Source organism: Panthera uncia, chromosome D4 (assembly GCF_023721935.1).
Source record: "Panthera uncia isolate 11264 chromosome D4, Puncia_PCG_1.0, whole genome shotgun sequence".
Lineage (NCBI taxonomy): Eukaryota > Metazoa > Chordata > Mammalia > Carnivora > Felidae > Panthera > Panthera uncia.
Genome location: NC_064807.1, coordinates 1,054,851 through 1,067,209, shown reverse-complemented (window position 1 = coordinate 1,067,209; position 12,359 = coordinate 1,054,851). Strand labels below are relative to the sequence as shown.

General features: G+C 52.6%; 1 protein-coding gene across 1 annotated transcript in view; it reads right to left on the bottom strand.

Moving 5' to 3' along the window:
• The window catches only part of WNK2 (WNK lysine deficient protein kinase 2), a 136,462-nt gene that overhangs the window by 116,364 nt on the left and 7,739 nt on the right, over window positions 1–12,359 (bottom strand). Inside the window, exon 5 of the mRNA XM_049632671.1 lies at window positions 12,240–12,357. Within this exon, the coding sequence (XP_049488628.1) occupies window positions 12,240–12,357 (118 nt within the window). The remainder of the gene's footprint in view (window positions 1–12,239; window positions 12,358–12,359) is intronic.

Genomic DNA, 12,359 nt, shown 5'->3' with positions numbered 1-12,359 from the left:
GAAAGGGAAAGGGAAAGGGAAAGGGAAAGGGAAAGGGAAAGGGAAAGAAAGGGAAAGAAAAGAAAAGAAAAGGCCTCCTACACCCCCTTGAGAGCTTCACGACACCATGGGCATTTTAAAGGCCCTGAGAAGTACTGCAACAGCAATGCCTGCCTGACCCAGCACTCCCCATCAGGGAAGAAACCTAGGCCATGCCACCAGGCACTGCCTCACTGTGTGAGCTACCCCCTCCCCACCCCAAGCCTCCTCGTCTGTAAAAGCAGAGTCCCCAAATCTCTTTAGGTGGTTCCAAAGACCCAATGAGCTCACAGGTGGTCTAGGAGTCCAAAAAAGTCCTTCCCGCCCACTCTCTGCATGCAGCCAGCTGACAGCCATGCTCAGATCTCTCTGCAGAGGACAACCCCAGCCAAGGCAGCCTTCTGTAGAACACTGGGGCCCGGAAGTACCAAGCCTCGCCCAGTACCCCACTCAGCCCCAGCAGCTCCTCTGCCCAAGGGTCTGGGCGGGGCTCATACCATGACATCTTCATTTCTGGAGCCACTGTGGAGAGATCTCCCTCCTGAACCCTGTGGGAAATATGCCCAGCTCGTGGGGAGGCAGGCATGACAGGGACCACATGTCTGGGCCCTCCCAGCACCAACACCCCAGGACAGACACTCAGGGAGCCCATAACCCAGAGCCACCTCTCTGGGGCCTAGAACACTCGGTCCGGCTCGGCTTCCCCCACACGGCCAGCATGGCTGAGAACTTTCTAGAACAGCAAACTAAAACAGTAATGAACCCTGAAACATAGCCTCTCCTTGAAAAGACAGCATTAAAGGATTATTTATGTATTTATCTATTGGGGGGGCAAGGGTGGGGGGAGAGAGAGAATCTCAAGCAGGTTCTGTGCTGATAACTCCCGATGGGGGCTCAATCCCATGACCCTGGGATCATGACCTCAGCCGAAATCAAGAGGCAGACACTCAACCAACTGAGCCACCCAGGTGCTCCTAAAAGACCTTTTAGAAACAAAAAGATTTTAAAACCTGGGACACCCCTGTGAATGCCACTGCAGTTGTAGAGTGCACATATGTGTGGGAACGAGAGCCCAAAGAGAACAGGCAAATCACCGGAATTCGGAGTGGGGTGTTCCATATCTGCAAGCTTCTTTAACGTGGCTGTAACCGTGGCTTTTTTAAACTGACAGACTATTTCTTAGAGAGGTTCTAGGTTTACAGAAAGATTTAGCAGAAAGTACAGAATTCTCACATACTCCCTTACGACCCCACTCAGCCTCCTCTCATTAGCTGCACTGGGTACTTTATTGTAACTGATGCGGCAGGATGGATACATTATTAACTAGAGTCTATAGTTCACCTGTCAGGGTTCATTCCTGGCGTGTTACGTTCTGTGGTTTGGACAAATGTATTAGGACACTCATCACAGGATCACACAGAGTAGTTACACTGCCTCCAATTGCCCTGTGCTGCCCCCATTCACCCCCCACCCAACCCCCAGGAACCACCAAGTCTTTACTGGCTGCACAACTGTGCCTTTTTCCGGAACTCATAGTTGGAATCACACAGTATGGAGCCTTCTCGAACTGGCTTCTTTCACTTAGTAATATGCATTTAAGATTCGTTTCTGCCTTTTCATGACTTAATAACTCATTTCTTTCTAGCGCTGAGTAATATCCCCTTGTCTGGAGGGACACAGGGTATCTGTCCATCCCCCACTGAAGGACATCTTGGATGCTTCCAAGTTTTTGGTAAAGCTGTTACAGAATGGCGTGCAGGTTTTGTGTAGATATCGGTTTTTAGCTTGTTCAGGTCAACACCTCGGGTTTGCTCGGCGGATCGAATGGGAAGAGCATGTTCAGGTTTGTAAGGAGCAGCCTTCCCACACGGCTGCACCGATCTGCGTTCGCTGCAGCTGTGACCGGGCGCTCCCGCAGCTGTGCGCCCTCGCCAGCACATGTTGCTCAGTGCTCTGGATTTCGGCCGTTCTAGATGTGCAGTGCAATCTAGTTTTAATTTGCATTTTCTTGGTGACGAGTGATGTGGGCATGCTTCTTCGCGGTGTGTGAGTCTTCTATGGGGAGGTGTCTGTGGCCCGTTTTAGTCAGGTTGTTTGTTCTCTGATTGTTGAGTTTTAGGGATTCTTGGTATGTTAAGATTTTTTTTTTCATAGATTGTGCCCTTGGTTTGTATTTAAAATGTCACTGCCAAGAGTATCACCTTGATACCAAAACCAGATAAAGACACAACAAAAGGGGCACCTGGGTGGCTCAGTCAAACATCCGGCTTCAGCTCAGGGTCATGATCTCATGGGTTGTGAGTTTGAGCCCCACGTCGGGCTCTGTGCTGACAGCTCAGAGCCTGGAGCCTGCTTCGCATTCTGTCTCTCTCTCTCTCTCTCTCTTTCTCTCTCTCTGCCCCTCCCCCACTTGTGCTCTGTCTCCCTCTCTCTCTCTCTCTCTGAAAAATAAAAAAAAATGTAAGAAAAAAAAAGACACAACAAGAGAACTACAGGCCAATATCCCTGATGGACACAGATGCAAAAATCCACCACAAAATACTAGCAAACCAAATCCAACAATACATTTTAAAAAATCATGCACCATGATCAAGTGGAATTTATTCCTGGTTTGCAAGAGTGGTTCGGTATTTGCAAAACAATGAACGTGATACATCACATCAATAAGAGAAAAGGTAAGAACCATATGATCGTCTCAACAGATGTAGAAAAAGCACCTGACAAAGTACAGCATCCATTCTTGATAAAAACTCCCAACAAGGGGCGCCTGGGTGGCTCAGGTGGCTGAGTGTCCGACTTTGGCTCAGGTCATGATCTCACAGTTCATGGGTTCAAACCCCATGTCAGGCTCACTGCTGTCAGCACAGAGCCTGCTTCAGGTCCTCTGTCCCCCCCTCTCTCTGCCCATCCCATGCTCATGCTCTCTCTTTCAAAGATAAATACACATTTAAAATAAAACCCTCAACAAAGTAGGTTTAGAAGGAACATACCTCAGGGCACCTGGGTGGCTCAGTAGGTTGAGCATCTGACTGAGCATCAGGTCATAATCTCACGGTTCGTGGGTTCCAGCTCCACATCTGTGCTGACAGCTCAGAGCCCAGAACCTACTTCAGATTCTATGTCTCTCTCTCTCTGCCCTTCCCCTGCTCATGCTCTCTCTCTCTCAAAACTAAATAAAATTTAGTTTAAAAAGTTTTTAAAATTTTAAAAAGTTTTTTTATTTTTTATTTATTTTTTTTTTAATTTTTTTTTTCAACGTTTTTTTTTTTTTTTTTTTAATTTTATTTTTGGGACAGAGAGAGACAGAGCATGAACGGGGGAGGGGCAGAGAGAGAGGGAGACACAGAATCGGAAACAGGCTCCAGGCTCCGAGCCATCAGCCCAGAGCCCGACGCGGGGCTCGAACTCACGGACCGCGAGATCGTGACCTGGCTGAAGTCGGACGCTTAACCGACTGCGCCACCCAGGCGCCCCTAAAAAGTTTTTTTAAAAAAGGAACATGCCTTAACTATATATATATGTGCGTGTGTACATATATGTACGTATATATATACTTATATGCATATACGTGTGCGTGCATATGTATATGTACATATCTTTCAAAACCCCACAGCTAACATATTCAATGGTTTAAAACAGGGAGCGCTTCCCTCTAAGGCCAGGAACAAGACACGGATGTCCACTCTCACCACTTTTATGCAACACAGGAAGTCCTGGCCTCAGCAATCAGGCAAGAAAAAGAAATAAAACGCATCCAAACTGGTAAGAAAGAAATAAAACTTTCACTATTTGCAGGTGACATGATACTATACACAGAATTCCTAAAGACTCCACCAAAAAACTACTAGAACTGATAAACGAATTCAGTAAAGTCACAGGATACAAAATTAATACACAGAAATCGGTTACATTTCTATACACTAAGTAGCAAGAGAGAAATTAAGAAAACAATCCCATTTACAATTGCACCAAAAATAATAAGATACCTAGGAATAAACCTAACCAAGGAGGTGAAAGACCTGTCCTCTGAAAACTATAGAACACTGATGAAGGAAACCGAAGACATCACAAAGAACTGGAAAAATAGGACGCCCAGGTGGCTCTGTTGATCAAGCGTCCGACTTCGGCTCAAGACATGATCTCACGGCTCATGAGTTCAAGCCCTGCATCAGGCTCTCTGCTGTCAGCACTGAGCTTGCTTCAGTTGCTGTTCTCTCTCTCTCTCTTTCTGCCCCACCCAAGCTCATGTTTTCTGTCTCAAAAATAAATAAAAACATTAAAAAAAAAAAAAAAAAAGACCTGGAAAGACAGGAAGTCCGCGTGGCTCAGGTGGTTGAGCGTCTGACATTTATCTTCAGCTCATGGTCATAGGATCAAGCCCAGTGTCGGGCTCGGCACTGAACGTGGACCTGCTTGGGATTCTCTCTCTCCCTCTCTGCCCCACGCCCACTCACGTACACCCACTCTCTCACACACGCTCTCTCTCAAAATAAATAATAAACTTAAAGAAAAAAAAAGGAATGGAAAGACATTCCGTGCTTATGGACTAGAAGAACAAATATTGTGAAAATGTCTGTATTACCCAAAGCAATCTACACGTTTAATTCAATCTCTACCAAAAAACCACCAGCATTTTTTTCAGAGCTAAAGAAACAATCCTAAAATTTGTATGGAACCACAAAAGACCTCAAAGAGCCAAAGCAATTTTGAAAAAGAAAAGCAAAGTATCGCAATTCCAAGTATTACAAAACCATAGTGATCAAAACAGTATGGTACTGGCACAAAAAATAAAGACATAGATCAGTGGAACGGAACAGAAAACCCAGAAATAAGCCTACAACTATGCGGTCAACTGATTTTCAATAAAGGACACAAGAATATACAATGGGAAAAGGACAGTTTCTTCAAAAAATGGTGTTGGGAAAAGTGGACAGCTATACACAAAAGAATGAAACTGGATCCTTTCTTACACCACACACAAAAACAAACTCAAAATGGATTAAAGACCTACAGGTAGGACCTGGAACCACAAAAATCCTAGAAGAGAGCACAGGCAGTTAGTTCTCTGACATCAGCCATAGCAACCTTTTCCTAGACATGTCTCTGGAGACAAGGGAAAAAAAGCAAAGATAAACTATTGGGACTACATCAAAATAAAAGGCTTCTGGGACACCTAGGTGGCTCAGTTAAGCGCCCAAGTCTTGATCTCGGCTCAGGTCACGATCTCAAGGTTTTGTGAGTTTGAGTCCCACATTCGGCTCTGTGCTGGCAGCGTGGAGCCTGCTTGGGATTCTCTCTCTTCTCCTCTCTGTGCCTCTCTGTCTCTTTCAAAATAAACACTAAAATTTTTAAAATTAAAACAAAAAGCTTCTGCAGAGCAAAGAAAACAACCAACAAATCTAAAAGGCAATCTACTGAATGGGAGAAGATACTTACAAATGACATATCGGATCAAGGGTTAGTATCCAAAATATGTAAAGAACTTAGACAACTCAACACCCAAAAAACAAACAACCCAATTACAAATGGGCAGAAGACAGGAACAGCTATTTCTCCAAAGAAGACATCCAGATGGCTAAGAGACACATGAAATCATCTCAACATCGCTCATCATCAGGGAAACACAAGTCAAAACCACAATAAGCTATTGCCTCACACCTGTCAGAATGGCTAAAATCAAAAACCCAGGAAACAAAAAGGTGTTGGAAAGGATGTGGAGAAAAAAGAACCCTCTTGCACTGCCGGTGGGAATGCAAACTGGTGCAGCCACTCTGGAAAACAACGTGGAGGTTCCTCAAAAAGTTAAAATAGAACTACCTCACGACCTAGCAACTACATTTGTAGGTACTTACTCAAAAATACAAGAACACTACTTCAAAGGGATACACGCACCCTACATTTACAGCAACACATTTACAGTAGCCAAGACATGGAAGGAACCCGAGTGCCAATCGAGCGATGAATAAGGAAGAAGTGGTTTATACACAACGGACTATTACTCAGCCATGAAAAGGATGAAATCTTGCCATTTGCAATGACACAGATGGAGCCACAGACTATTATGGTATGCAAAATAAGTCAGTCCGAGAAAGACAGATACCGTATGATTTCACACGTGTGTGGAATTTGAGAAACAAAACCAACAAGCAAAGGGGGAAAAAAGCGAGACAAACCAAGAAACAGAGTCTCAACGACAGAGAACAAACTGATGGCCACCCGAGGGGAGGCGGGGGGGGGGGGGGGGGAGAAGGTTTTGGGGATTAAGGAGGGCACGTGTGATGAGCACTGGGTGATGTACGAGATGTTGAATCGCCACAGCACACACGTGAAACTAATGTTATTACACTGTATGTTACCTGCACCGGAATTAAAATAAGATAAAGTAAGAGAAGTCCTTGCCAAGCTCGTCCTCGTCCAGACTCTCTGTCATCTTACAGGAGTTTTATAGTTTTGTAGGGTGCATTTAGGTCTCCGACCCATTCTGAATTAATTTTGTGGAGTAAGGTCTATGCACACTCACTTCTTCGCATGTGGACATCCGACTGTCCCAACACCAGCTGTTGAAGAGGCGGGTCTCTGCTCCCCAGGGTTGTCTCTGCTCCCTTGTCAAAGGTCAGTTACCTGCATTCATCTGGGTCTGTTTCTGGGCTCGCGGTCCTGTTCCACTGAACTAGCTGTTCTTTTGCCAACATCGCACTGTCTTGATCCCTTTCTTTTATCCTTTTCCCAAAAAATGTGACACGTGTTTAAGGAAAGCCAACATAAATTAGAGTTAGTGAGCGAGTATCCTGGGAAATCTTAGAATCCCAGCCTCCAGGGAACAGGACTGGATTTGAAAACTATCCGAAGCGAGCACACCCGCAGCCAACCGTCAGGATGCTGACCTCCGACCGCCCTCCCCGTCCTGAGCCACCCTCCGGGGCCTCTCCACCCAAACAGCCCCTACATCCTCTGTGGCCAGAGGGAGATCCTAACCTGCTTCTTAGGGACTCCAGCTGCCATGTTCACACCTCTTCCTTATCTGCCTCAGCGGCAGCCAGGAACTCAAACTGAGCACAGGCCGCCGGCCCGCACCTGGGAGGCCCTGCACCACCCAGGGACACCAGCCCCTGCCCACAGGCAGGCCTCCAGGCTCCTCCCCTGCCAGCCGCTCTCTTCACAATGGTTTTTGTTTTTTTTGTTTTTTTTTTTTTTTGCAGGGGGAGCTTCACGCTGGGTGCCTGCTCTGTGCTAGAGGCCAAACACTTCTCAATAGTCCCCAAGACCCCATGAGGTCGGCTAGCTCCATGCCCACTACACAGATAGGTAAACCAAGGCTCACAAAGGCAGGTGTCGTCCCCAAGGCCTCCCCACTGGGAAACTTGGGGGCCTGGGGTCCAAACGCAGCAGGGCCCCTCCTCTGGGGCGTCTGTGTGCACTGGGCAGGGTGTCCAGCCCGGCTGTGAGGCTCCCAAACACCCTGCCCAGTGCCACAGGCAGTTTCCACCTCGCCACTCAGCCACACGGATGCCCGAACCTCCGCAGACCAGGTCAAGTGCTGTTCCCTCAAAGAGGTGATCTGGACTTCCGTGTCATCACCTTGGGTACCATCCAGCTTCAGCCTACAGCTGGCCCAAGCCACAGGCCCCAAGAGAGGCCTATGGCCATGCACAGGGCCGCAAGTCTGAGCCGTTCTGGAAGGTGAGTGGCAGGCACAGGGCCAGCCAGGACCGCAGGATGGCCTCTCCCCACACTCCCTCACCTCCTCCGTGAAGACCTGACTCTCACACCCTGATGTGGTCTGTCCGGCTCACTGCGGTACCCCCAGGCTGGAACCAGGGCACACGCTAAACCCACGCCAAGTGAGCCAACGAAACGCAGCAGCCTGCCCCGCTGCACCCCTCACCTAGGACCTGGCATCTGGAACCCTCCGGAACAGCTCCCTACCCACTTTACAATTTTTTTTCTTGCCGTCACATTCTGGCTAACAGCCTGCCCGCAAAGCTTGTACACCTGAGTAAGCCCGCAGCCACGACCGGAAAGCACACTGGTAGCGGGGGAGATGCCCACAAGCCCTCCACGAATGAGAACAGGGTCCTCGTTCTGGGGCCCAAGTTCCTTGGCAATCAGGCCCTTGTCAGGCTCGGCCCAGTGCCCCAGGTCCAGGACCTCCGAGGACGCCCTGACAGACACACGCTGGGCAGCGGGAACGAGTCACGGGCACTCAGCGTGCCCACAACAGCGACCCTCAGCTCACGATGCTTACCTGTCACCACTGCGCACGCCGGCCTCGCCCACACCGCATCGCATTTTTGCACAGGAAGGGGAGGAGACCCATCTACCTGGGCCTCTCACCAGAACCGTGAGCCATAACGCACGTGAAACACCACTCGGAAAAGCAAGCTCTACCCTGACAGCAACGGATTTCAAATTTCAGCTCTCGGACAAAACTCAGCGATAAAGACACAAAGATAAAAATAAAAACGCAGGGTGACCACCAGCCAAACTGAGTCCTACGCATCCTATTCCAGCAAGCGAGCACCGTCCCCTCCACGTGTCCACTTCCCTCCCCTGCCCCACGTCACCCTGCTCGTGGACACTCCGAAAGCAGAGAAGGCCATGGGTCTGAAGCTGCCTGCACCACAAGCTGGGTCCCTGGCCTGTCTGTGGGGGGCGGTGGGGCACCTCAGGCCAGGTATGCAGCTCCGTGCCTGGCACAGGTGGGGCACCGGGGCCACAGGAGAGGCCTCTGGGCCGCAGTGATGCCAGGCAGCCCCCAGTGTCCTCAGAGGACGGCGAGGAGACCAGGGCACCCGCACACCCACACGTAACGAGCCACCCAGGGCCCAGGCAGGTGAGCAGCGCACAGACGTCCGGCTACAGCAGGCAAGTCAGGAACACGCAGCAACCCCACGACCACAGGAAGGGGGTGCCGGCAGTCAGACGTCATCTGGTCTTGTGGTCCCCGGCCTGAAACCCAGGCCTGCCCCTTGGGTGTCCAGCCATGTCTGGGCAACGCAGAACAGCAGGACAACTTCATGTCAGTACCCGCGGGATGTAGGAACCTGTCCCCAGCTGGCGGGGCTCGGCCGCCGAAGTAGATCTTTAGGACTCCCCCAGCCCTGCAAAGGCCCTGCCAGTGCTCCAAGCAGAGAGTCAAGGCCCAGCACCCCCATGAGGCAGGATGATCCCCACGCTGGGTGTGCATCTAGACACCAGCATAGAAAACATGGTTCCAGGTAGAGACCCTGACCCCCTGCAGGAGGCAGTGCCCAGCCCCACAAGAGCAGCTCCCCGAAGCCTTCTGCAGGGAGAACCCCGTCTCCCCAGAAGGCAGGGGGCCATAGACAGGACAGGGCGGCATCCCAGAGGGGGTTGAAAAGGCTCTCTCCAAGCTTCTGAGAAAGTCACCAAAGGAACAGGTGACTCAGGAATGGCCACCTCCAGCCTCCAACAAGACTTCCAGATGCCAGCCAGATCTGGGCTGGCTGCATTTTCTCTCCTCAGAGACACACGCTAGCTCAGAGGCGGCAGCTGGTAAGAAGGTGCCCTGCGCCACCCAGGACAGCGTCAGTGGTCGAGACCTGCCCCCGACACTGGGAAGCCTGGGACAGGGTCTGTGCAGGGGCAGAGAGGACCACGGCACGGACCTGCGGACGCGGGAACACGAGCCAGAGAGAGAGCAGCCGTCATGAGTGCGTGTGCGCTTCCTCGGCTGCCGTCTCAACGTGCTCTGGGGCCAGAACGAGAGTTCATTCAAGAGAAAAGAGACAGGGAGGTAATTCTGTAAAATGGCTTCCCCCACAACTCAGCGTCAGCTCTGATCACCTGGGGAATTCAGGAGGTGACATCTCTTATTGCCCTTTGCTGTGAGACAAACACACATTACTGCAAGGCTCTCTCAACACTAATTTATGGAAAGAAATTGGACGTCGTGGGGAGCTCACATCCTCCGAGCCAGACTTACTAGGTCTTACGTGTGGCCTCCCCCACCTCAGGCGGGGCACCCTGGGAGAAGAGTGGCAGTTCTGGCAAAGGCCAGCAGGTGCAGAGGCCCCCAGCCTCCCGAAGGCAGGAGAGGGAAACAGACTTCAGAGAGGCGGTTTGGGGGCCTTCCACAGCAGCCAGCCAAGGCACTTCTGGGAGCTGAGGAAAGGGGCTCAGGGGGTGGGAGGACTCCTGTGGAGCTCCCCATGCTGAAGGCAACACTCCCAGTGACCCACCCTCCACGGACACTCCTGACACCCGGCAATCCCGGGGACCAGCAGAGGGTGAACACCTCCCCGTTAGGCACTAGGAAACCCCCTCCCCGGGTACAAAGCCAACATGCCACCTGTTGCCCTCCCTTGGTGCGCCGTGGTCCCAGAGGCCCAACTCAGCGCCCTGTTCCCCATGCTCACCTCCTCTGCTACGGACGCGCTCACCGGGGCCGGTGGCTTCCTCCCGTGATGCTACAATCCCCCTCACCCTCCCACCAACTATGTCTGTGTTGGCAATGGTGACCTTGGGGGGTCCTCAACAATAAACGGGGTAAACAACAGCAGGTTCTCGACGGCCGTCCGGCTGCTCCAGGCCACCTGGTGCAGAACCCCCTCGGGCCTGCCCAGCAGAAGCAGCTGACCCCAGAGGCTGCCCTCTTGTCGGGAGAAGTACTGGGACAGCTGTCGGCCAATGGGGGCTCCCCGTACCCCCCTGTTCAAGAACCACCACCAGACGGATGGGAAGCCCTCTCCAGCCTCCCCACCAGCACCCAGAGTCCAGGCTGGACAGCAGCCAGGCTCCAGGCCTGTGCTCTGCTCAGGGAGCCAGATGCAGAGTAAGAGGCTCCTGAGGGTCACGTGCGCCCGCAGTGCCTCATCACTGCTGAGGCCTACCTCCGCTCCCTCCCAGCACCCTGCACAGGCCAGCCGTGGCAGAGCACCAGCAGGTGCCCACAGTGACACACGGGGTCACCCGGCGAGAGGGAGAAAGTGGGAAGTCAAGAAGCAAGGCCTCGCTCTAAACCCCGGGCTCCCCTGCCCCCTCTCCGGTCCTCCCTTTCGGATTTCCAAAACCCCGGGCCTCTTATGCAGCAGTGACACCCAGCTCACTCCCCGTCATCCTCGGCACACCAGGGCCCCAAGACCGCAGACCACCGAGGCCACCCCTCAGCAGGGCCCAGAACCTACAGCCACGACGGAGGAGAGCTCAGTCCCTCCTGAAGGACTCCCCAGGGCACCAGCAGCCCTGCCAGAAAGACCCCACATGTCCACTGCAAAACCAAGGCGCTGCAGGAAGGGGTGGCCTCTGGAGCCCCCTGTCTCGGGAGAAAGGCTAAGGACAGGCTGACACCCCGAAAATTAGTGGGGCTCCCACTCATGCAGGGGCCCAGAGAACAGAACGACCACATCCGGTTTCTGAGCCAAAAAAGCAGGCGGCCTGCAGTGTGGCGGGTGGCCCTGTGTCAGGCATGGAAGGCCCTCTGACTTTACAGGGTGCCAGGGTCGGCTTACCCCCAGCAGCGGCTCTCGCACAGGATGGCCGGTGCGGGACAGCTGCCCCCACCCCCAACGAGGGAGGGCCTGTAAACACCCACTCTGACAGGCACTGCTCTGGCTTCCAAGGCTGGCCCGGGGCAGCTCGGGTTACCGTTTATATAATCTCTAGGGCCGGGCGGACACAGCCAACCTGAGAGCAAGGTTATGAAAAATGCATGCCCAGAGCCTTTACATCAGAAGAAAAAAAAAAAAGCCTTACCCGCACCTTGTGTGACTGGGTTCTAAGACCTCTCCCCCATTCATTTTGTGAGCAGTGGGCCCCGGGAGCTGCAGGAGGGCACTGACCACTTCCAGCCCGGGGCAGGCCGAGTCAGGCAGCCCCCAAGCATCCCCAGCTGGGACGCCTACCCCTTTAAAGACTCCGGAAGGTGCTCACTTAGGGGCAGCTCCAACACAGGGCCCCGCAGTTCCCACACGCAGCTGCTGCAAAGACGCCACCATTTAGGCCACCTGGGTGCTTCCAGCCCCGAATTGGGAGTCAGGAAAGAGCCAGACGAACAGACACGCCCTCCATGCCCACCCTCCAGCGCGGGTCCACACTGTGCCACATTTCCCCGCCACACGCCGGGAGGTCTACCCTCCAGCACGGCAACCTGACCCCCACAGACGGTGCGCACACACAGGGGGACACATGCGGCTGCCCCCTAGACCAGACCAACCCCGCGCACCATCAAGGCTGCTTGGACGCACTCGCCCACCGCTCACCTGCAGCTCGCACCAGGCCACCTCCACCCAGGTCTCCGTGTCCAGCCCCTTGTAGACCGTCTTGAATGAGCCGCGGCCCAGTTCGATGTCGAACTTGAGGAAGCGGCCGTCCCCCCAGCT